General features: G+C 40.5%; 1 protein-coding gene across 10 annotated transcripts; it reads left to right on the top strand.

Moving 5' to 3' along the window:
- The first annotated feature begins 1,624 nt into the window (after positions 1 to 1,624).
- On the top strand, positions 1,625 to 25,519 carry LOC101071647 (kinesin light chain 1-like). Of its 10 annotated transcripts, XM_029834644.1 has the most exons (19): positions 1,625 to 1,753; positions 5,905 to 6,175; positions 6,430 to 6,495; positions 6,556 to 6,660; positions 8,977 to 9,058; positions 11,025 to 11,253; positions 11,334 to 11,421; positions 12,156 to 12,257; positions 12,688 to 12,741; positions 14,397 to 14,570; positions 15,323 to 15,422; positions 17,952 to 18,004; positions 18,158 to 18,225; positions 18,293 to 18,401; positions 18,519 to 18,527; positions 18,711 to 18,854; positions 23,967 to 24,091; positions 24,176 to 24,242; positions 24,337 to 25,519. In XM_029834644.1, exons 2-19 carry the CDS (start codon positions 5,927 to 5,929, stop codon positions 24,403 to 24,405), a joined length of 1,893 nt encoding a protein of 630 aa, XP_029690504.1. In that variant the 5' UTR covers positions 1,625 to 1,753; positions 5,905 to 5,926; the 3' UTR covers positions 24,406 to 25,519. The 10 variants fall into 10 exon arrangements, with proteins under 10 accessions (XP_029690504.1, XP_029690500.1, XP_029690499.1 ...); XM_029834640.1 differs by having other exon boundaries at positions 6,430 to 6,660; positions 24,185 to 24,242; XM_029834639.1 differs by having other exon boundaries at positions 6,430 to 6,660.
- The last annotated feature ends 181 nt before the right edge of the window (positions 25,520 to 25,700 follow it).

The following is a 25,700-nucleotide window of genomic DNA, read 5'->3' as shown; positions in this document are numbered from 1 at the left end:
TTGTCCTGTCTCCATTTTGGTTTTGTGACTTCCTGTTTTATTTTGAAACTAACTCTCCTCTCGTTTCAGGCCACTTGCTTTTCCTCATGTGTCACCAGTCAGATTGTCTTCCCTGATTCCTGATTGTTTCCAGCTGTTCCCCATTACCCCCCCCCCCCCCCCCCCCCCCATATGCTTATAGTCTGTGTCTCCCTTTGTCCTGTGTCAGTGTGTCAAGTCTTTCGTCCTGATCACCAGCCTGCACTTCATAGTCACGAGGATCTAGTCCTTGAAAATCTGCATTTACCGTGCAATTGTTTAGAAACTTTCATAGCCTTAGTTTTTCTAGTTCCTCGTAAGAGAGTGGTTTTTGTTGGCTTTGTTTGCCCCTTTTCTAGATTTCTTTTAGTTTAGTCGGTTTTTTGTTTCATCCCTCCTTGGAGGCGTCTTGAGTTTCAATAAAGACTGTTACTTTTTGAAACTCTGCGCTTGAGTCCTCTGATTGAGTTTTGTCATAGAGGAGCAGTGTTGAAAGGGAGGTCAGTTTGCCAAAGTCAGAAGGGAAGAGTATTGTATGGAGGAAAGCAATTGAGAGGTGGCAACAGAATTGGGAGGCAGAAGGCAAGGGGAGGCATCTTTTTTTCAATACAAAGGATGGTCAACTCATCAAAAAGAAGGGGAAATGACAGAAAGAAACTGATTACAAATAGGGCAAGGCAACTTAAATAGTATCTTATATATGGTGGGGAAATATTCAAATGGTTGTGTGAGAATTGTCATGAGCCTGAGACAACAGAACATGTGCTTTTGGTATGTGGGCGGTATGGTGAGGAGAGGAGGCTGGGAATGGATGGTGGGGACAAGAGGGTGTAGTGTATTTTTTCCTTGGAAAGCTTAGAAAGTTTCTTATTTTTTAATTAGCTTTTAAGAATTTGAACAATGTAATGTGTTATATTAAGAGAAGACCTTGAGACATGAAGTCTGTGGGATAAGGAGAGTCTCTTCTCAAATAATGATCTGGTAAATGTCACAATGACTGATTGATGAAGCTCCTTATCTGTACACAACTGTCACAATGATGTATGAGATGTGATAACAATGAACATAAAACACTGTATGAAGTCATTAATGCCAGGGGGTGAGTGTTACGGAATCGCAAACAAATTCTGCTCTGTTGTTTAAAAAAAAAAAAAAAAAACAGAAGCATTCCTGACACCAATAAAATGAATGATGGGAAAGAGTAAATGCAAAGGGGGAAGACCACCATTTTTGACACCAATAGAAAAGGTTTATGATCAAGTCGCATCAAAGTAATCCACCAGTAGAAACAAAGAAAATCAAAGTATATAGACAAACTAGGGCTGGTCCCCTACACCCAGATTTTAGGGTATAAAAGATGTACACAAGACACTGGGTAGAGAGTTCTTCTGTGGAACTCCCTTCGGAACGCTCACATTTTTCTCTGTTGTATCATCTCTGTTTTGAGAATAAACTTTTTGGACTTGACTCTTCTAAGCTCCTGTGCTCATTTGGACTCAGTGCATTTTTTTCAGGAAGGATGTTTTTAGATTTCTAGCCAACACCGGAATATTGAAAAGGCCGTCGGGAAGAGTAAAGTATATAAACGTCGATAGGTGGCAGTAATGTAACAGCTTGGATGCAAACTGCCGTTAAAAGCAAGAAGAAGAAGAAGAAGGAAAACGAATATGATTTTCTTGGAGCGGAGACATTTTGGATTTAAAAGCGCTGAGATATCCATAAATGGTAGCTGTCGGTAAGTAATTTAAAGTGTATTCTATGCCTACTTGATTCAAAGAGTTCGAATATTTTTGTGAATGTTTGCAGTACGAACATAAACTAGCGTATATTGAAGTGGGTTAATTGGGTCGTTTAAACTCGGTTAAACTGGTTACGAATAGGGAGTGGTGATGCTATCAAGATGGCTAATGCTAGCTATTGGCTGGTCGACAGTGTTAAATACAGCTAGCAACGCCACTGTGGGTTTAACTTATAAATGTTTAAGCAGATACCGTTCGGTGAACAGTTATGAGGATGCGAATTCTGAAATATAATCTTTGATTCGATTGCACCGTTTGAATTTACACCAAGGTGAACAGCAAAAGTCCTAAAATGAAATGCGGAATCTAATTACGACCAATGAGGGAAAACTATTGACTGCAAGGTTTGTATTAGTTATTTATTAATATACTAAGGATAAAGGTATTCAAGACGGACTTTTTTTTTTTGCTTTTTTGCATAATAATTAACACGAGTCTGCAAGAATTTCTCACAAATATTTTAGTAGGTTCATTATGCTTTGCACTTTGAGGATCACAGACCACATTTTTCAAACAATCTATCAGTGGTTTAATGGATGACTAATGTCAGTGCTGGTAATATTGCTTCCTCTTTCCTGCCACACCCTCCTTCTCCCTGTATTTTGTTGCTATATATGTGGATAGTATTTTGGATTTAATGAGATGAAAGATGAGTTTGATTTTTTTGTTTGTAAACATATCAGTACAATGGAAAGTACATGCAAAAGGACAAATATTGATGGCCCTCTGCTTTTTCCATTTTCCTTAATAATGCTGACACTAAATAATCACACCTTTGCTAATGATCTTTGTCCAACCTTCTAATTATTGTAATGTTAAATTGTAACTTTACAATTAGTATGCTGGATTGTCAAAACAAGTTATATTGTCACATGGGCAGTGCTAGCAAAGCATAAGATTTGATTTGTTCAGGAAAAAAACAATCCAAATCACATTATTTCAGAATCTTTAACCTTGTTTTTCATGTAGCACTCTCTCCCATAACACTTTACTCTTTTAATTAGTACTGATTTCATGTTCAGAAAAGCATATCGTTAACCTGTGTTACTTGGAGTCTTGTTTAACATTTTGATGATATGACCCACAGGAGAGAAGGAGATTTTCTCATTTAAAGTACCACAGTTGTAGTACTGTATTAGTTTTATTTGCTCACACTCTGTAGTATGTGTAGTCAGTAAGTAATGTGCAGTTTTGCTTCCGTTGTGGCTTATTAGATCTACTGTTTGTGAGCAGAGTCTCATCAGGATGATTTCCTCCCTGTTCCTCCTGTGGGTGGGGCAGTCTCTGGATCTGCTTCCTGAAATGATGCTGTAATATTCAGCAAGAAGGTCATTTCAATGCTGTGAGCAGCAACATTCAATGCACTCATAGTTTTGTATTTGTTTCATTCCCATTTCCCCCAGTTCACTGTTTGCTGTTTTAGGTTAGGTCAGTGGTGTGGGTCAAGCAACTTTTTTGGGTTGCAAAACAGTGATTGATTCATGTCAGTATTTGGATTACAGTTGGGCCTTAAAGTATTTTAATGTGTTGGCTGTATTTTAACCCTATCTTGTGGTGCTTTGGGTTCTGTGCTTCTGATTTCTGTTAAATATTAATGAGGAAGCCTTCGAAAACTTATCTGCTAAACTTCATTTTGCATTTTGGGAAAATATTAACATTAGATAGAGAGTGGTGGTAGCTCAGTCTGTTAGGAACTGGGCTGAGAAGTGGAGGGTTCTTGGTTTGAGCCCCAGTGTAGACAAAACATGGAAGGTATTCTGTTAGTAGGGGAAGGTGCCAGAACACCTTCAGACCATTGCTAAGGTACCCGTGAGCAAGGTACTGAACTCAGAAATGTTCATATAGGGCCCTGCAATGAACTGGTGACTTATCCAGGGGTGGACCCATTGTGTACCCTCCCTGTGACCCTGAAAGGGCTAAAGCAGTTAATATTAGAGGAGAAGAGATTAACATTAGATATCTGGAGAAAACAAAAGGTGGTTGAACATTGTTGGAGCCTGAATGATATGACCTGAAAGTAGCCCTGTTGTTCATCACTTAGTGCTCTAACCGTCTAAGCTCATTCATCATCATTAGCACAAAGCTGAGGTTCTGTGCATCATATTTGTCACAAAAGATTAGAGAGACTTCATGGCACTGAGATAACTATACTTTGCAGTTTGTGTTGTCGAAAAATGCACTTTTCAAAAAGGGGACCATCAAAAAAATGAGTACGTCCACAGTGGTGTATTGTCACATGTCTTCTTGCCAGATAGCACTCAGCTTGTGTTGCTGCAAGCACTTTCATCCCTTTTTTTTTTTACTGTTTTTTTTTTAAAAAAGATTTTCCAAACTGCAGTATAGAATGCAGTCACACAGAACCTTGGGCCTCATTCACCAATATGTTCTTAAGAATCTTCTTAGATTCTTTCTTAAGTTGTTCTTAAGAAGTTCCTTAAGAAAACCCTACGTCAGATTCATCAACGCATTCATATGCCTCAGAATTGTTCGCAGCTGTGTTCTTAGATTGATGAATGCCATCTACTCGTAAGTTGAGAGCCTGTGCCAGGTGAGTCTAATTAACATATAATTAGCATAAGTCACCGCCCACTAATGCCCATAAAAGGAACTGCAGCAGGGCCCTGTAGACAGAGCAAAAAGCAGCAAAATGCCCAAAACTTGCCTCTCCACGCCTGATTTCTGACGCCGTGTTGAACAATCAAGAAAGGATGGCTAACACGCTTGATAAAATTGCCTCAACCCTGATGACTATAGCCAACACACTTAAAGAAATCAACGAGAATGTAAAAAAAAAAACGTGCAAAAGCTGTGCTCTGAAACCGGTCTCTCTTATTTTTTTCTTTTTGAAGTGAATCAAGACTGTGAGACTGAAATTGTGACAATAATGCATTTTATTCACAAACGGGCAATTAATTGCGCTCGAACGTGAACCGCGTGCCTGCAGTCTGGCCCCATCATTGCGTCAGGACGCACATCCTCACGGGGTTGTGGCTGAGGGGGAAGAGGGACACCACGCTTCATAGCGATGTTGTGCAGGACACAGCAGGCCATGATTATCCTACAGACCTATAATGGTGAGGGAGAGTCATAAGTTAGATGAATAAATGTAATCTAAGCAGATTTTATAACAAAAATAAATAATTACCTTCTCCGGTTTGTACAGCAATTTGCCAACTGCTGTGTCCAAACACATCCAGCGCCCCTTTAAAATGCCGATGGTGCGTTCAATGGTGGAGCGACTGCGCGCATGCATCTGATTGAATAAAGTTTCCTGTGGAGTCTGAGGGTTGGTCAGTGGTGTCAACAACCAGGGAGCCAGGGCATATCCTCGATCCCCTAATAAAATAAATCAAGATAAAATCAAATAAAAAGACAGTTTTGGCATGGTTTCCAATTTGGTTGATTAATGTTAAGTCATTGGCACATTTACGTAATTTTAAAATTCTCTGTAAATCACCAAAAATAGGAAATAAATAAATATGACGGAATTATCATTGTAATATTGAATTTTATTGAACTGCACAAGAGAAGAAAACAACCATGCCAACATGTCGGCACTGAAATGTGCGTAAGAGTACTCCTGAGTGTTCGTAGGATTTGTTCTTACCTATGCATAAATCCAGGATGAGAAGACAATCGTGAATGCCACAATCTTCGTAAAATGTTCGTAAATGGGACTTAAGAACAAATTTGTTCGTAAGAACGGTTCGTGAATGAGGCCCACTGTCTGGACTCCATTGAGAAGGACAGGACAGACTTTGCTTTCACTGACATTTACATGATGTATTCAGTGTGTTACAACTGTCTTTGTATTTATGTCTTGTGGGAGTGTGCTGTCCAATCTGTTTTTTCTATCTGTGTATATACATTGGGGTGTGCTGTGCCCAATACAAGATTGGCTTTTGTCAATAAGCAGTATGGGGAGGGCAGCAGTAGTAATTTTAAGTTTGCATTATGTCTGCTGGGTAAAAGGTTTAGCTATATAAAAAGCAAAACTATATATTTTCTGTGCTTGTGACTGTGATGTTCGATATTCGCTAGTTGTTAACAGTGTGCTGATATTAAGATTACTCCTCTTTACTCAAAGGTTGACCTGAGCTACAAAGAAGATGTCCACTATGGTATATCCAAGAGAAGAGAAGCTCGAAAAGCTCTCGCAAGAGGAGATCATCTCCAATACAAAGCTGGTGATACAGGGTCTGGAGGCACTAAAGAGTGAACATAATTCCATCCTCCACAGCCTCTTGGAGACCATTAAGTGCCTAAAGAAGGATGAAGAGGCCAACCTGGTTCACGAGAAGTCCAATTTGCTCCGCAAGTCAGTAGAGATGATTGAACTTGGCCTGGGTGAAGCCCAGGTAAGACTATTTCATAAGAGAATTAACAGATCATTTTATAGTATTACAGTTGTCTATATCAGAAGAGGAGGAATGGTTCATAATTTTTTTTTTAAAAGTATATTTGGCCCATCTGTGCTGTGTGCTTCCTTTATTATATACTAAATTCTACACTAAGTTTTTTTTAGTGAACTTAATTCATTCAGTCAGACCTAGTTTAAAACAGTGTTGTCCTTGTTTAAAGCCATTATTCACCAATGCTGTCTCTGTTCCAGGTGATGATGGCCCTGTCTAACCATCTGAACGCAGTGGAGTCTGAGAAACAAAAGCTGCGAGCACAGGTGAGAAGACTTTGCCAGGAAAATCAGTGGTTAAGGGATGAACTAGCCAACACCCAACAGAAGCTGCAGAAGAGTGAGCAGAGTGTAGCCCAGCTGGAGGAGGAGAAGAAGCACCTCGAATTCATGAATCAGCTGAAAAAATATGACGAAGATGTATCTCCCACAGTAAGTACCTTGCACTGACAGCCCGACTGACTATACTAGCTTAATCTGTAACATTCAGCATAGTACCACAAGATTATTTTTTTATTTGTTTTAATTGTGGGGCATACTCTGTAGCAACAATGGGTAGTTTACAAAATAAGTTCCTTATTTGTCTCATATTGACCTAAATCAAATGTAAATCCTGTATCAACCATAAACAGAATAATTTCCTAATGACACTCAATACAGCTGTTTGTGGCAGGAAGAGGGCTGTGGGTTGCCTTCCAGGAATAAGGAAAATCATCTCCTCATTGAGCTGATTGACTTACAGCATATTGTGACCACATTCTTAGCCAGAATTAGGTTGATTCAGTCGATACAGAGGCCTCTATTGACTGAACTGAATGCAGCCTGAAGGATCATTGGGCCAGATTCACCAATATGTTCTTAAGAATCTTCTTAGATTCTTTCTTAAGTTGTTCTTAAGAAAACCCTACGTCGGATTCATCAACGCGTTCGTAAGCCCCAGAATTGTTCGCAGCTGTGTTCTTAGATTGATGAATGCCATCTGTTCGTAAGTTGAAAGCGCGTGCCAGGTGAGTCTAATTAACATACGATTAGCATAAGTCACCGCCCACTAATGCCCATAAAAGGAACTGCAGCAGGACCCTGTAGACAAAGCAAAAAGCAGCAAAATGCCCAAAACTTGCCTCTCCACGCCTGATTTCTGATGCCGTGTTGAACAATCAAGAAAGGATGGCTAACATGCTTGATAAAAATGCCTCAACCCTGATGACTATAGCCAACACGCTTAAAGAAATCAACGAGAATGTAAAAAAAAATAAACGTGTAAAAGCTGTGCTCGGATTGTGTCAATAATGCATTTTATTCACAAACGGGCAATTAATCGCGCTCGAACGTGAACCACGTGCCTGCAGTCTGGCCCCATCGTTGCGTCAGGACGCACATCCTCACGGGGTTGTGGCTCTGTGTCCAAACACATCCAGCGCCCCTTTAAAATGCCGATGGTGCGTTCAATGGTGGAGCGACTGCGCACATGCATCTGATTGAATAAAATTTCCTGTGGAGTCTGAGGGTTGGTCAGTGGTGTCAACAACCAGAGCATATCCTCGATCCCCTAATAAAATAAATCAAGATAAAATCAAATAAAAAGACAGTTTTGGCATGGTTTCCAATTTGGTTGATTAATGTTAAGTCATTGGCACATTTACGTAATTTTAAAATTCTCGGTAAATCACCAAAAATAGGAAATAAATAAATAAATATGACAGAATTATCATTGTAATATTGAATTTTACTGAACTGCACAAGAGAAGAAAACACAACCATGCCAACATGTCGGCACTGAAATGTGCGTAAGAGTACTCCTGAGTGTTCGTAGGATTTGTTCTTACCTACGCATAAATCCAGGATAAGAAGAAATGGGACTTAAGAACAAATTTGTTCGTAAGAACGTTTCGTGAATCTGGCCCATTATTCTTTCTTCCATTTTCTTGAAGCAGACGGTTCAAGCTTCACTGAAATCACAACAAATATTTCTAAAATGGGTGTGTTATTAAACCCTTTTACATTGACAGGAGTATCAATAAGCCTTTTTGCTTTAAAATGCAACCAAATAATATAAATGGCATGATTTACATTTACAAAATATTCAACATGTATGTAATATCTAACATGTCCCAGTTTGCTTTTTTCCTTCCAAAGATAGTTTTGCATATATTCAATAAAAAGTGCTTGCATTAAAAATATCATAACCTGACTTTGGGTGCTTTGTAGATTCTTTTTTTTTTTTTCACAACACTTTCTATATGAGAAGACACATCATGATGTTGTAAATATGCCATTTCTTCATGTAAAAGTGCAGAATAAGCTCTGGATGGGCATACTGTATGGTATGTCTTAAAGGATTAACTTGTCAATACATGAATATTATGATGTGAAAAATATTAATGGTGGATGTTTATGCAAGTGTAACTCTAGTTTTTCTATTAAATATTTGGCAGCTAATACCAATTTTGTATATCTTTCTGTATCTAGTTAAAAGTACAAGAGCTCATTATCTTTTTAGAGCTTTAAAAAAATGAGCTCTGTTTATTGTTTTTAAAATATGATTGTTATAATTTTGAACTGTAATTACTATAAATCTATTATGTTAATAGCTTTTTTCCCATGATATGAGTAAATGGCTATTAGATTGTGTTAAAAAGATAGAAGATAAAACGATAATGCTTCAGATTCCCACTGTAGGTGTTTTTATGTCTGCTTGTTTTGTTACCTGTCATTGTAAACAAAATAGACCTGTGTTTGTAATCTTAGCAGGAGGAGAAGGATTGTGAAACACCAAAAGATTCCTTGGATGACCTCTTCCCCAATGATGAAGAGGATCATGGTCAAGGAAGTAAGACACATCAATTTTTGGAATTACAGAAGCTTTTTGTTTAAATTCAAGTCCATTCAACAATATATTTTATAAGTCTATTTAATTGGATGTGCCTCCCTAGAGGAGGCCACCCTTTGTTATCCTCTTTTTTTATTTTTATTTTTTTTTTTGTGTCAAAAAGTTTGGCGGGTTTCTTCTCCTAGGTGCTTTGGTGTAGAGACACCAAACTTTCCCAGAACCTGGCTAAATTATGGGACTCAGTGGCTATGACTTTTCTTGTAATTAGTCTTGGGGTGCAAAGATACTTGTTTTCAAGGCCTTGAAATCCTTGAAATTCCATTGTAACTAATAGGAGAGGCCTGGAAAGGTCCTGGAATTTAACCCCATGTTTGAGGGGCCGTAGCTCCAGCATACATTTGCCTAGAAAGGCTGTTCCAACTTTAAAACGTAGCCACAAAGGGCCTTAGTCACTATGTAAAAGATGAAAGTTGGAGAGGGCATTTCTTTGGCACCTGGAAATGCCCTCTCAACCATTTTCAGCTCAAGTTAGAGTGGGAGACCATGTAACCTAGAACAGAGCATCAGAAAAATTCAGATTGAAATCCTTCCAAACAAATCGCCTTAACTCTGTCTCGGGAAGTTCCTACAAGCATAAAAATTACATCATTTTGTAGCTACGAGCCTTGACTAACTCACAATCATAACTTGGAGGACGTTAACTTAACCAGCGCCCCGTTAAACGAGCTAGAGTGCTGACTGGTCTGCTCAAATCTCCTATTAACTCAATGCAAAACAGAGCGGGCGAAAACGGCTCAGAACTGACAAAAGCTTCATGTTTAACTCGTTTCTCCGTTATCGGGTAAGCTAAAATTATGAAACTCTTGCAGTTCTAAAGAACCTGGCCTCGATAGAATTGGACGGTGTTAAGTGGTCCTAATTGGTGTTTGTTCTGATCACGAATCTGCGTGTGGGGGGGAAGTGGTGGAGCAGCTCACAGGCAGTGGGGACCGCATGGGCTGGAACGCTTCAAATTAAACAATGGAGAGTCAGGACGTCGATGGTTAGCGTTGGTATTTCATACTTTGCAATTTTTCCCCTTTTGCATTGTTTACAAACTCAGCGCAGACTCAACAATTGTAGTTAAGCTGGAATGATTGTATCAGACAACATTTGACTAATTTGTTGTATTTATTAATCCACTGATTAAGCTACTAAGTGAAGGAGTAACTCTCAGAAAATTCATCTAAAGTTTTTTTTAAAACATAAATTTATCTTAGCAAATAACGTGTCTATGTGAGATTTGAATTACTGACATTTGTGGAGGACACAGAGGACACTGGTGGCGCAGCTACCGAGCTTGAGATCCTCAAACGGTTTAGCCAGTGCCTAGTGGCTGTATATTAATTTGTAAAGTTCACACTGAGGCCACTGAGTGCATCTTAGGCTGACAATATTGCCATAAATAACTGTTACATCTCTTCTTCTGAGCAGTTTGTGGCTCTTGTTATTGTGTCTGCATGCTGCCAGGATTGATAAAATAGCTGTTTCATCAAGCAGTATATAAACATTGCATGATATACTTAAAATGTTTACTAAATTTTAAGATCGTGCAGCGACACATCTCATTAGTTTGATTGGGGGGGGGACCTTCAGGGATCAGTCTCTGTTGAGAAAATGTCCAGTGAAGAAAAAAAAACAAAAAACAGGCAGGTACATCAAAGTCATTGGGTAATTTAGTGGGATGGATTGTTGCATGTTGCAGGTGACCCTCGTTGTTCCGCTGATTTCCCAGGTTGATTGCAGGGTCATTCAACCCGGAACGAAATGCTGCGACAACCCTTATACAGTGCCAAAACGGCCCACTTTGACTGGGGATGGCACGCTACTTTCATTCAGTGTGAAAGGGGCTTATCTCACCAACTTGTATCATGTAACTCGCCAACTCGGTGCCCTCAATATCTGACATGTACATGTTATTCCACAGTCCAGCACCAACACAACAGTGCAGCTGTTGCTGCAGCTCAGCAAGGAGGCTATGAGATTCCAGCTCGCCTGAGAACCCTGCACAACCTTGTGATCCAGTATGCCTCCCAGGGCAGGTATGAGGTGGCTGTTCCCCTCTGCAAGCAGGCTTTAGAGGACCTGGAGAAGACCTCTGGACACGATCACCCGGATGTGGCCACAATGCTCAACATATTGGCATTAGTCTATAGGTCAGAAATTTATCTTGTTTCAGTCACTTCTGCATGCTCGAGTTTCATGTCATTATCTTGTCTGTCTTTGACTCATGTAGGGACCAGAACAAATACAAAGAGGCTGCCCATCTGCTTAATGATGCTCTGTCTATCCGAGAGAAAACGCTGGGAAAAGATCATCCAGCTGTAAGTGTGTGCTGTAATCTTGTGTTTTTTAGGAATTGGGAGTGTAAAGAGCAGTAGTGGTTTTTCTTGCATTGTGTCGATCATCATAATGTGTCTTTTCCTTGCTTTTTTTAAAATTTAATTTAATTTTTTGCTTTATTAGCATATGTTTGCAGGCTGGCAAGTAATGGATTACAACTGCTGTGTCTGCTCCTTGATAAAGCATGAACTACATGAGGCCAAAGGCCACTGGAAAAACATTCAGATTTGTGGTTTGCACAGTCTTTTAAAGGGAAGGGTGAAAATGTACGTAGACCCTGGCTCTCAAATATGCTGTAAAGGCTTTAAGAAGCTCTGCTAGGGTAAACCTTTGAAGTTGGCAGTTGCTGTTGGCTGAAATTGCTTTTATTTGTATATAGGACTATGTAAAATATAACTGTTGCCTTTCGATGCACCGTTCCAGAGTTAGTTATTAGTTCAGGGGTTTGCCTAATTTTTCCACGAGCACTGAAATTTTTACGGTTGTACTAAGAGATCAAATTTTTTTGTTACTATTTTAGCCACATTGAATTTGTCGGTACCTTTTGGCTTAGAAGGTGATCAGAGCACATTTTATGACAAATGAATGCAGAAAGCCATGAAATTCAAAAAGGTTTATCTTTTTTTTTTTCCTTATCACTATACACAATTTGTACATTTGCATATTGTGCCGTTTGGTGGCCTGAATCAGGATTTCTGTTTTTTTCCCTCTACAGGTTGCTGCAACTCTGAATAACTTGGCTGTGCTCTATGGCAAGAGGGGGAAGTACAAAGAAGCTGAGCCGCTGTGTAAGAGGGCTCTGGAGATTAGAGAAAAGGTAGGTGGTATCACAGAATTGTCACAGGAAGAGTTTTTACTGTCATGCAATTGAAGCCTCATCTCAAGCTCATTCTGTTAGTGATTAACAGTGATTATATTTAACAAAAAGGTCAGAATCAGATTTATTTATTGCCATTGTTCATGTATTACACAAGCTAGGAATTTGTCTTGGTGTGACGCTGCAACATTCAACATAGAGAAGACAACACTAGAATAATATAAATAAAATAAGGTGTATATATATATTATACACATACATACACCTTATTTTATTTATATTATTCTAGTGTTGTCTTCTCTATGTTGAATGTTGCAGCGTCACACCAAGACAAATTCCTAGCTTGTGTAATATAGATAGATAGATAGATAGATAGATAGATAGATAGATAGATAGATAGATAGATAGCTATCTATCTACACACACACAGAGCCTCAGTCTGTCCCTGACGGTGGCGCCAGCATACCACACGGTGATGGAGGAGGTGAGGATGGACTCGATGGCTGTATAAAACTGCGCCAACATCCTGGGAGGCAGTTTGAGCTTCCTCAGCTGCCGTAGGAAGAACATCCTTTGCTGGGCCTTCTTGATGAGGGAGCTGATGGTTGGCTCCCACTTAAGGTCCCGGGTGATGGTGGTGCCCAGGAAGCGGAAGGAGTCCACAATGGTGATGGGGGAGTCCATGAGGGCAAGGGGGGGCACAGGGGCTGTGACTTTCCTGAAGTCCACAATCATCTCCACTGTTTTCTGAGCGTTCAGCTGCAGGTTGTTGTGTCCGCACCAGGACACCAGTCGAGCCACCTCCCTTCTGTAGGCAGTCTCGTCGCCATTGGAGATGAGCCCGATGAGGGTGGTGTCATCCGCAAACCTGATCAGCTTGACAGACTGGTGGCTTGAGGTGCAGCAGTTTGTGTACAGGGAGAAGAGCAGGGGGGAAAGTACACAGCCCTGGGGTGATCCAGTGCTGATGGAGATAGAGTCCGAGACAGTCTTCCCCAGCCGCACATACTGCCTCCGATCCGTCAGGAAGTGAGTGATCCACCTGCAGAGGGAGGCAGGCACACTAAGCTGGGACAGCTTGTCCTGTAGCAGAGCGGGGCGGATGGTGTTGAACGCAGAGCTGAAGTCCACGAACAGGATCCTCGCGTAGGTTCCCGGGGAGTCCAGATGCTGCAAGATGGAGTGAAGGGCCAGGTTGACCGCGTCGTCCACAGATCTGTTAGCTCTGTAGGTGAACTGCAGTGGATCCAGGAGGGGGGTGGTGATGGACTTGAGGTGTGGCAGGATCAGGCGCTCTAAGGACTTCATGACTACAGAGGTGAGCGCAACAGGTCTGTAGTCGTTAAGCCCAGTGATCCATGGCTTCTTGGGGACAGGGACGATGATTGAAGTTTTGAGGCAGGCTGGCACCTGGCAGGGAGGAGTTGAAGATGTCTGTAAAGACAGGAGTCAGCTCCTCTGCGCAGTGCCTCAGGGTGGAAGGAGACACGCCGTCCGGGCCAGGGGCCTTGCGCGGGTTCAACCTGGCCAACTGCCTGCGCACTTCCTGTTCACTGATGGTGAATGGGGGGGGGGGAAATGATGGTAAGTGATGGGGGGGGGGGGAGGAGGGGACTGCCTTTGATGGAGTGAGGTCCATGGGGGCAGTGACACGGGGGGGGAGGGGAGGTGTTGGGCATGGTTGACGAGGTGTCAAAGCGGGCATAGCGGAGGGACAGACTCTTACAAAGGGCTTTGTCGTCCTGACCCTTTGAAGCCTGAGGCCTGTAGTCGGTAATCTGCCTCAGGCCTCTCCACACAGAAGCAGAGTCGTTAGCAGTAAACTGCTGCTGAAGTCAGTTGGAGTTATGAAGACAGCAGTGATTATAAATAGCCATAAAAAGAAATTAGATTCTTAAAATGACAGAACTTTCCATTGGGGACATTCCCATATCCACAGGGAATACTGTTTTTTTGAGAGCATTTACCAGAGGTACACATTTAAACCTGTGTTAATTTAGGTCAAATTTTTTTAGCAGTATGGTACTGCAGCACTGCAGGAAGGATGTTGGGGGGGAAAAATGTACCACTATAAAAGTGGGGGCAGATAATGTGTAAATGTACTTACACCTAGAATCATTTGTTTCCCATTTCCACCAGGTTCTTGGGAAAGATCATCCAGATGTAGCCAAACAACTGAACAACTTGGCCCTGCTCTGCCAGAATCAGGGCAAATACGAGGAGGTGGAATACTACTACTGTCGGGCTCTGGAGATCTACGAGTCTAGGCTCGGCCCAGATGATCCTAATGTGGCCAAAACCAAGAACAACTTGGTGAGAAACAACATCTCACTACATAGTTGTAGCAACCTCAGTGCGGGAATATTCAGCATATAGTTTTCCAAAGGCCATTCAGCTGATTGTATTATCATATTCACGCTACCTCAATAATAGACTTATATTAAGTCTAGTCTTTATAGTCTCACCTTTTTTAAAAATAAAATAAATTTTAGTCTTTTTGCTCAAGATGATAAAAATCCAAGGTAGTTTTCTCTGTCAACTGGACTGTGTTTCTTCTCTTTGAAGATGTTTCACCTTCTATCCAGAAGGCTTCTTCAGTTCTGAACTCGCTGAGAACAGAGCTTGAAAATATAGCCCCTGTGGACCATTGGCATGTTAATGATCTGAGTGGTCACCTGAAAGTCGTTGGCAGGGTCGTTGGTAGGGTCGTACACCTAATTTCACCTAGTTTCAACCGAAACTAAAAAATATAGCCCCTGTGGACCATTGGCATGTTAATGATCTGAGTGGTCACCTGAGAGTCGTTGGCAGGGCCTTTGGTAGGGTCGTTCACCTAGTCATTAACATGCCAATGGTTTACAGGGCATTTTCAAGCTCTGTTCCCAGCGAGTTCAGAACTGAAGAAGCCTTCTGCATAGAAAGCGAAACAACTTCAAAGAGAAGAAACACAGTCCAGTTGACAGAAAACTACCTTGGATACAATGACCTGGATGATTGAGAATCTACACAGATGATAAAAATGTTTATTTTGGTTAAATTTAAAAATCTCAATTTTTCTTCTTCAGGCATCGTGCTTTTTGAAACAAGGGAAGTACAAGGAGGCTGAGATTTTGTACAAAGAGATTCTGACTCGTGCGCACGAGAAAGAGTTTGGATCTGTTGATGGTGAGGCTTTCATGCTGATTTCTGTGTTCTCTTTTCTCTACTGGACCTACTTCTTTCAATCAACCTTAAAGAATAACCTCTGCACAGGAAGATAATGGGTGAAGAATGCAGTTATTTACAGAGTGGGATTAGGTTTCTGACCAGGTTCATCTATCTTTTCACCAGTGAGTAGGGTTAAAGAGGTTAGAAATTGGAGTGTGATCTGAGCAGCCTTTGCCGGTTGGAGGACTCAAAGAGGTGAAATAAAGATTTTGCTGGTCAGAAATCTGAATGTCACTTTTTGGTTTAAGTACCTTTTCAGTTGCTTTTCCTCCAGAGATTAGATTGTGGCTTTGAAAGGAGAATAAATGGGCACATGGCACTCTAAGCTGATGTAATGCTCTTGCTCTATTGTGGTTTTCATCGGATACTTAATTTGACAAGACCGTTAGTGCATTCAATTGTAAATTTAATTGGAAATAGATTTCATGACATTGTCACTCAGTGTGTGGATTTCAGGGGCACTAAGCTTTGTTGTACAAAGTGCATAAAATACACTTCCTGGAGTTTTTTTGTTACAAGTATATAATTCAGTTGCAAGTGTATATGAATAAAATGAATATGAACAGCAAATATTACATTAGTCTGAGCCATTTAATCATTACTAAGCAGTATATTCCAAATATATTTTAAAGCAATCAAAAGCTAATAAATTGACATGCAGGACCATCTCATCTCAACCCACTTTATCCGGAACTGTGTCACAAGGGCAGTAGCCTAAGCCAAGATGTCCAGACTTCCATCTCCGCAGACATTTCCTCCAGCTCTTCGGGGAGAATTCTGAAGTGCTCCCAGACAAGACGAGAGACATAGTCTATCAGCGTGTCCTGGATCTGTGCCTGGAACACCTCCCTAGGGAGGTGTGCAGGGAGCATCCGAAACAGATGCTCGAGCCACCGCACCTAACAGCTTTTGACATGAAGAAGCAGCAGCTCTACTCCGAGCTCTTCCCGAGTGACTGAGCTTCTCACCCTATCTCTAAGGGAGCGCCTAACCACCCTGCGGAAGAAACTAATTTCAGCCGCTTGTATCCGCTTGTTCTTTCGGTCACTACCCAAAATTCATGACCATAGGTGAGAGTAGGAACGTAGACTGACCGGTAAATCGAGACCGTCATGGTGAAGAGAGCTTCACCCCTGTGATGGTCCGGTACACCGACTGCAGAAGCTGCACCAATCTGCCTGTCAATCTCATGTTCCATCCTTGACTCGCTCATGAACAAGATTACAGAGCTACCTGAACTGCTCCAGCTGAGGCAGAACTTCTCCACCAACCTGGAGTGGGCAAACCTCCCTTTTCCGGTCGAGAACCATGACCCTGGATTTGGAGGTGCTAATTTTCATCCCAACAGCTTTGCACTCAGCAGCAAAGCGCCCCAGAACAGAACCCATGACAAAAGACAGCCCTGCCGGAGTCCAACATGCACAGGAGACAGGTATGACTTGCTGCCAGCAATGCGAACAAAGCTCTTGCTCCGGTGGTACAGAGACCGGACTGCCATTAACAGAGGGCCTTGGACCCCATACTCATGGAGCACCCCCCACAGAATAGCCCGAATACCAGAATACCCCTTTTCATATTCAACAAAACGTACGTTGACCAGTTGGGCAAACTCCCATGAACCCTCAAGCACTCTGGAAAGCATAGAGTTGGTCCAGTGTTCCACAGCCAGGACGAATACCACATCGTTCCTCCTGAATCCAGGGATTGATTATCAGCCAAATTCTCCTCTCCAGTACCCTGGCGTAGACCTTGCCAGGGATGCTGAGAAGTGTGATCTCCCTATAGTTTAACACACTCTCTGGTCCCCCTTTTTAAAAAGAGGTACCACCACCCCGGTCTGCCACTCCAGCGGCACTATCCAGCTGCAACGTAATGTTGCAAAGGCATGTCAGCCAGGGCAGCCCTACAACATCCAGAGACTTCAGGTACTCATCCAACCCTGACTCACTGCCACTGAGGAGCTTGCTAACTACCTTTGGCTAAGGTGATGGCAAAGTCCTCTTTAGAGTCCCCAGCCTCTACTTCCTCAGTGGAAGGCGTGACAACAGGATTGAGGAGCTCCACGAAATATTCCTTCCACCATCTGTCAATATCCCCAGTTGAGGTCAGAAGGTCCCTGCCGGCACTATAGAGTGTTGGCGGAGCACTGCTTCCCCCTCCTAAGGCACCAGACGGTTTGCTAGAATCTTTTAGAGGCTGACCGATTGTCTTTCTCCATGGCTTCCCCAAACTCCTCCCATCCCCAAGTTTTTGCCTCCCGAACAGCCCGGGCTGCAACCTGCTTGGCCTTCCGGTACCTGTGTTTTCCTCTTCCTGGTGCGACATGGCTGGAACACCTCTGTAGGGTGGCGTCCAGGGGGCCATATGAAACAGATGCCACCGCAGCTGACTCCTTTCGACACGAAGGACCCAAAGATTATATTTCTTCTGTTAGAAGTCTGTTTTTCAAGTTATAGTACAATGACCTCCTCTTCTGTCTGTCTGCAGCTGAAAACAAGCCCATCTGGATGCATGCAGAAGAAAGGGAGGAGATGAGTAAGGTCAGGAGTCCTTGCGTCATTTACACCCCAAAACTGTCAGGAAAATCTGCAATTGTTAACTAGAAATATAAAAAGTGGATTTGCTTCCGTTTAGTCAGTTCAGACCACCATGGTCAATTCTAATGCATTTTCACCCTGGTCATTTACTTCCAGGCCAAGAATAGAGAGAATACACCATATGGAGAGTACGGAGGCTGGTACAAGGCCTGCAAAGTCAACAGGTGAGGCAATGTTATTTGGATGAATTTATTATTTTGATTTTCTATTTTACGTTTCATGCCTGTCCAGTCCTACAGTGAACACCACCCTCAGAAACCTGGGAGCTCTGTACCGCCGACAGGGCAAGCTAGAGGCTGCAGAAACCTTGGAAGAATGTGCTGTGAGGTCTCGCAAGCAGGTTTGCAGCACTTTCTCTGAATTAAATTTGGTTAATTTATGCATTTAACTTTCTTGTCAGGCCTACAAATTCTCATGATCTTTCTTTCCCCCTTTTTCTACATTTCACTGGATTCAGAACAACACAGTAAGTGGTTTATTTTTAAATGAGCTCCCACAGTGTTACCACATCTCACTCTTTACAATCACCCCATTTCATTTCTCTCTGACAGATTTTTATTCTTTCAATGGTACTTTGCACCCTCCAATAATTGTGAGATAATATCTGCGTCAGATTGTGAAGTGGTTAATTTTGTCTTGTTTTTGTCAGGGCATTGATCCTATCCACCAGACACGTGTGGTGGAAATCCTGAAGGACACAGAGGGCGACAAGCGAAGAAGCATGACCAGTGTCAAGTATGAGAACGGCTCTGAGACTGGCGAGGAAGTGAGTATGGCCGTGGAGTGGAATGGGGTGAGTACAAATCCACAATAGTTGAGTAAATACATATGATTACCTCAGTGGAGCAACATTGTAATATGGACTGGACTGGTATGGAATAGCATACAGATTTTTTTTTTAAAAGAAATTTAAAAATTATTTTAAACTCGCACTTTACACCAATCTTTAGCTCTTTTTGGCTGCATCGTCATGTTTCATTGTACCTGTTCAACTTAACTTGGGTGTGTCTTGTTACTCCCCTGAGGTCAACCACAATAGTCCCATTTCTTTTTTTTTAATGAAAAAGCTGATTGTGTGTCTTGGCATGCTGAGATGTGTTTGACAGCAATTTAGTCTGGTTTGAGCCAGAGGTTTGTGTTTTTGCTGTTCTTTGCCTGACTGTGAAGTGTGTGCGCCATGTTTAATAAATGGTTACATTTGCTTCTGCATAAGTAAAACTCTAACAAGGAGGTATATGCTCAATCTGTAGCACCCTGATAATACATGAAATACATATTTTTCTGTGGAGAATTTTAATTGTGCACTAAATTATAATGGAAAGGATTGGCAATATTATTGGTGTACTGTTGATTGGGCAAGAGAAAGTTTTCTTCTTTTTCCTCATTTTTACTATGAATTGAAGAAAATATTAAACTAAAATTATGTCTGTTAATGTAATAATTACCTTGAAAAAAGTTGCAAAAAAAGGGGTAGGGGTGTGAGTAGCGAAGACACATGATTTCTTGATGATCTTTCTGGTTTTATCATGCCTCCACTCTGCTCATAAAAAAACAGTTGCCAGAAACATTAAAACATAATATTGTTGTATATTCATTTAGTAGAAACTTTATCTGACAGTAACACAAGCAAAGATGCCTCTCTTGAGCCTGTGCCTCTCCATTTACCACAGTGACCCAGCCAGAAAACATTCATGTCGCTTTGCCTGCCAGCTGAGCTCACACCTAATGTGCACACTAATAGACGAGTGCTTACATATTGATATGAAATGTCTGCTCACTAAATGGTGCTCTCACTGAAAGAAGCACAAAGTAGAGAGACGTGGTTTCTTTCTTGACTGTACATATGTAACATGCTCATGCCTCTTATAACTTAACCCCACAAAAAGCATGCACTTTGTTTGCTTGAGAAACATGTGGCTGCATGTGAAGGATTGCTGGGTGTTTTTGTTGAAGAATCTCATTTGTTCCATGACATGACAAAATCTCACAAAATTAATACAGTAAAATGCAGATTTACATGCTCTCACTCATTTTGTTTTAAGGATATTACAAATTTAATCAATTCATTTAAATTAATTCAAATTTCATCAATTTTTAACCAACAAATGAATACTGTTATTAGCAGTAGGGTATTAGTGTATGAGAAAATTTTGTTTGTAAAATAGTGTCATTTGCTACCTAGGATAAGAATTTCACTCTGTACAATAACAGACATCTTATCAACTCACTAAAGATGCTTTCGATTACAGGGTCATTCGCTGAATTTAGCTGGAAGATGCAGGTTGTCTGTAATATGAAATTTTTCTCGCTAAATTACCCGATGAGGTTAATGTCCCTGTCAGTCGTGTTCTGCTTTTGTCACTTGACATCCTGTCCACAGAGAATGATCTCTGAAGAGCGGAGACATACTCCATTTATTCAGTCAAACAAATCAAATATGTAGCTCCAAGACCTTTAATGATAGGATATACATACACAGGAAATATCACAGATCATGGATTGTGTATATATACAGCTTGTGTAGCGATATGATGTAGCTTTTTATCTAGCATAGCAGTGGCTTGGCATGATCACAATCAAGATCTGCAGAATTCAGGGCCTGCTCGTGACACATTTATTTATGGCTATATTACGAGCCTGGAACGCACAGCATGGCCTTATTATAAACTTTCACACAGTCTTTCCAGGCATGACCGAAATTCCATTCGCCTTTGCTATTGTATTGCCTGGAAATTGTTAAATCTGCGCTGAGCTTGAAAACTTTGCAAAAGGGACAGAATGGCAAAGTATGAAAGAACAACGCTGGTGTCTGTGCTGTCCATTGCTCACCATGCAGTGTTCTGGCACATGTAAAGGTGTGATGACATATGAAAGGAAGAAAAAAAGCACATGGTTAGACCTGCTACTTCTGGCAATGTGAAAGTGCCCAAATGCCAAGTCAAGCCAGGTCAACCCATGTTAGAATATCCCGTGTTGACTTGCTAATTTCAGTGTGAAAGCAGAATAAGATTAGACTCATTTAAGTGGCATTACACACATTTACCTGATACAGTAATACAGCAGGATAATGGCCATGTGAGAGTATTCATGTTGGGGTGCATCTGCTTCATGCTGTTGGCTAGATGCTTTCATTGCTTATCCTGTTTGCATGTGTCCTACATTCCATGCTTTGCTTCATCCTTTTTCCGTGTGTCACTAAATTGCTTCCGTGTTGATTATTCTTGCCAGGACAACCAATCAGCCTGTCAATGAAATTTCCTAATTATTCACTCAGTGGATTGTACTCTTCCTCTTCATTTTTCATTCCACACAGTTGGGTGGGTTCAGAAGAAGAGAGGTTAGATAATTAGTCTTTAAATTTTTAATTTTCATATATTGAATGGTGTGTTTTTTGTTCTGATTTTTGCAACTATTAAATATACTACAGTCACTATTGTGTGCTGAATTCAGGCTCAGGGACCCAGAGAACAAAAAAAGGGCTGTGATGGTGACTGCACCTAGCCTCATCAACTACATCAATGGAGAATGTAAAAATGCTGCTAAAATACATGTTAAATTGGTTGTATTGATGCGATGATTTGCAGAAATTCAGTCATTCAGTGTTATGTTTTTTGTTGTCTAAATTATTTTATATTAATATAGATTTGATCATAGACTTAATGTATACATTTTAAAATACTGTATAATCAGCATGACCTTGCCTATATGTTGTTACACCCAGGGTAGCTTGTGTTGGAACCCACCCAATCCAGAGCTCTTAATATCACAATGTCTGCCAATTTTGTCTGTTTCTCTCTTATCAGGCCTAAGCCATCAAGACTATTCCTCCATCCCTCTCTCCTTCCTCAACACAATAGCAAAATGGATATGTCTTGTCCTTCCCCTGGCCTCCCATGTCCCAACAAAAGAGATCATCTGACAAAACTGGTGCTGCTCCAGCAGAGGCCCAGTGTGCCTCCCTCCTTCCCTCTCTTGATTGTCACCTCTGTCCTCCGTTCATCTGAAAGCTGCTGGGAAATTTGATTCTTATCTCTCGCTTCTATCTTGCTCTCACTAACATTATCACTTCAGAAATCGCTTCTGCTCTTAATATTTGATAGGAATTGTGATTGTGATTGATTTTTAATTTCCTGTTAGGAAGTCATTTTCTATTCCTCTCTCCAGCAGGCGCTTGTAGGATTTTGTTGGTACACAGTAGATTAAGTTCTTTTCATAGAGGAGCAGGAAAATAAGTGACAGAAAAAAAAAAGGGAATGTTTATAGGTGAGGAATTGTTTCAGCTTCACTCCAGGCCAGTTGCAGAATTCCTTTGCACGCATTTGACTGAATTCACTTTCGGCCCACTTAGCCTATTATACAAATGACATTTGACCTCAAACCGAGCTGCCAACCAGATATCTGTATCTTGTAACCATGCATTATTTTTATTTTTATTTTTTTTAAATGATGTTAAAGTAATGACATCATACCTGGACAATTTAGATGCTAATGGTACCATGTCGTTTCATATGCTAATCGGAATCATTTTGCCAAATTAGGTAGGTCTGAAATTGGCATGCGGCTCATTTTGTTTTTAAATGGTTTTTTTTAATAGTTTTGGTTACATTTTTAAGAGGTAATTATTTTGTGGCTGAACGTTGAGGTAGTTATGTCAAAGCCTGGTCTGAAAGACTATTGTGTTGACTCCGGTGTCTGGGTGGCTAGACTAACAGTATGTACACAGCAACTTTGCATTTACAAAGGGAAAAAGCTGATCCTGTAATAGTGGCTTAGACCAACTCGAGGAACTTAACAAACATTGACCACTCGAGATTGCAGAAATGGTCCAAGATTTCTAAATTGCCTTTGTATGTAGTAGAAGCTTGCATGACAATTCAGTGATGATTTCATGTGTTTTTTAGTGCGTAATTGTGTTTGTTGGTAGTACAGTCACAGTGCCCACTTTTAATATGGACGCTATTTATTTGCTGTTACACACATTTTCAAAGTGTCTGCCTTTTTCTTTCATGGTAGCTTGCCAGTAATACATTGTCACTTAGTCATTTCTGTTCTCGGAAATCCAAAAGTGGGTGTTTGAAGTGAACATGTTGTGTTTGAAGTTCAACCTGTTAAGGTGTTTATTGTTCGACTGTAAATTGACTTAAACATCTTGGAATAGTAACTTTGAGTGTTTTTCGGGTTTTGACATGTGCATTCAGCACACAGTTGTTTGTTTGCTATTTGTTTTGATTCTTCATTCCTAATAATAATGCAACTCTGAACAAAAGAAACCAACTGTGCACCACATTATGAAAATATTTTCATGTTATTGGATTGCTTATTTATTGAAGTGTCTCTTCTTGACATTTATCATGACTTCATTTTCCTCAAGGATGAACAAAAATGTTTCGGTCTATTAAACACTATCTTAGTAAGTAGGACTGTAATGACATTCTGCATTGTGATGAATATTCTATCAGCTCTTGTTGGTATTATGAAATAAAGTTTTCATTTGCAAAGTTGTTTTTTTTTTTTTTTCCTGCAATCAATATGAATACTTATTTCTGTGTTGACAGTCATATATTCATCTGCAGAGCAAGTAACTAATCTGGAACGTTTACACCTGCTTATTCAATCTTTCTGTCAACACCACAACTTGTTTTTAATCTCATGGAAAGCCTTATTCACATGTTTCCATAAATCTGTAATAGTACTTGAATAAAAGTTGTGGCATAGGTGTTATCCATACAGTTGAGCTTTATTAGCTGCTTAAAATAATGGCCCTGGAAAACAAAATGGTTGATCTGGTCTGAATGGTCTGTAGTCTTTGCAGAACAAACTATTTACAATTCATTGAATCATTGTAAATATTCACCCCTTATCAGTTTTAAGCTGGATGTGTACAAAATTTTGAATATGTCTTCAGGATGGCACTGGTACCCTTCAGCGCAGTGGCTCGCTGGGAAAACTCAGGGATGTTTTACGGCGCAGCAGTGAACTTCTAGTGAAAAAGCTGCAGGGCAATGGACCACCAGAACCCCCCAACACCAAGTAAGAACACACAAGATGTTGCATTATCTTTTTTTAAATTCAGTTCTTCAAACTGATAGGCTAATTGTTGTGTTCTTCCTGTTGTCCAAACAGTATGAAAAGAGCAGCGTCTTTGAATTATCTCAATAAAACCAGTGATGACCCATTCCAGGTGAGGAACATAATAAACCCAAAATAAAAACAATGTGTAATTAATCTTCAATCTTTCCAATTTTCTGAATCTGCACTCTGTTTCCTGTTGTTAGACTCGAAGTAATTTCAGACAGAGTCGGGGTTTGAGCTCTAGTACTGCGGATCTCTATACTGGAAACTGAGGCTCAGGTGGAAGAGTTCACTCACCCCAGTATGGACTCATGTCTCTGAGACATACTGCTGGATACACTTTATCTCACTATTTCTATCACTAAGTTTTGACCCAAAGATTTTCCTCTAGTCAATAAAATGGTTACCTGGCTCATCCTCGTTGAAGACCAATGACATCTGCTGCCATATTGTTGTCTGCTTTGGTTTATTTCTCCTTGTTGATCAGATGTTAGTTTTTCTGTGCCATTTGTTCCCTCTAAAAATATATATAAGTAATTCTTGAGTAGAAAATATCATGTAAAGTTGACAGAATCAGCATTTTGGAAACAAAATCCTTCTTTTCAGTGGAATGTCACTACTTTGGCCAGTTGAGATTTTCCTGCCCTGCGAGTTTTCGGAAAAAGCTTTGCGATAAATGGTGAAATTTTTACCTGATGTGAAGATGTCTGTGTAGATTCTCAATCATCCAGGTCATTGTATCCAAGGTTGTTTTCTATGTCAACTGGACTGAAGAAGCCTTCTGGATAGAAGGCGAAACGTCTTCAAGAGAAGAAACCCAGTCCAGTTGACATAGAAAACTACCTTGGATACCTGATGTGAATGATGTGACTTGTTAGCAGTTCATTTCAATGATAGAACAGTTTGAAAAGGCTGCTGCTGTGAATGCTGTTTGAATTTTTCCTTTACTTTTTCTTACAGAGGAAATGGTACCTAACTGTTTTGAGTCTCATACAGCACACAGCCATGAAAATGTATAAAATTAAGTTGAACCAGGTTATCTAATTCATGCTGTTTCACAATGGTGCAATGTTAAACCTGTGCCTCCTTGTTGTTTACATTGATCAATATCTATGTTGATAATCTTGATTTGTTTTTCTCACTTTCTTCTGTGATAATAGATTTTGCACAATTTAATGTTTCTTCTGTTTTATTTTTGGTGAACTAAAATGTCTTATAATAATGTTTAAATTTTTGCATGTTATCCTTTTATAGTAGAGAGACTTGTAGGTTACTAGTATCTGATTTTAAAAAAAAAAGAAAAGAAAAAAAGACATGATTACACAGTGCAAAGCTTAACCACTGCTTGAATTACAAAATAAATCCATCAGCTTTTGTACTCACAAATGTGTATGTGTTTTTTTGTGTAGAGAACTAATAGAGCCCTGACAGATTAGTTGGTCAAAGCTAACATTTCGTTTCCAAATGAGCGTTATTTTAGAAGTCAAACTGTTGCTGGGAACCCCTTTCTCGTGGGACGGAATGCAGATTTTATTTCATCATGTAAAGTAAACAACAATGTGCCGGT

This window comes from Takifugu rubripes, chromosome 4, assembly GCF_901000725.2.
Source record: "Takifugu rubripes chromosome 4, fTakRub1.2, whole genome shotgun sequence".
NCBI lineage: Eukaryota > Metazoa > Chordata > Actinopteri > Tetraodontiformes > Tetraodontidae > Takifugu > Takifugu rubripes.
The sequence above is the reverse complement of the archived record's forward strand: the minus strand, read 5'-3'. Positions and strand labels throughout refer to the sequence as shown.

Coding starts and splice junctions, on each gene's coding strand:
- LOC101071647 (XM_029834639.1), top strand. CDS start 5,927: ATGTCCACTATGGTATATCCAAGAGAAGAGAAGCTCGAAAAGCTCTCG. Junction 18,005..18,157: donor AAAGGGAGGAGATGAGTAAG/GTCAGGAGTCCT, acceptor ATTTACTTCCAG/GCCAAGAATAGAGAGAATAC. Junction 18,855..23,966: donor TGGCCGTGGAGTGGAATGGG/GTGAGTACAAAT, acceptor ATATGTCTTCAG/GATGGCACTGGTACCCTTCA.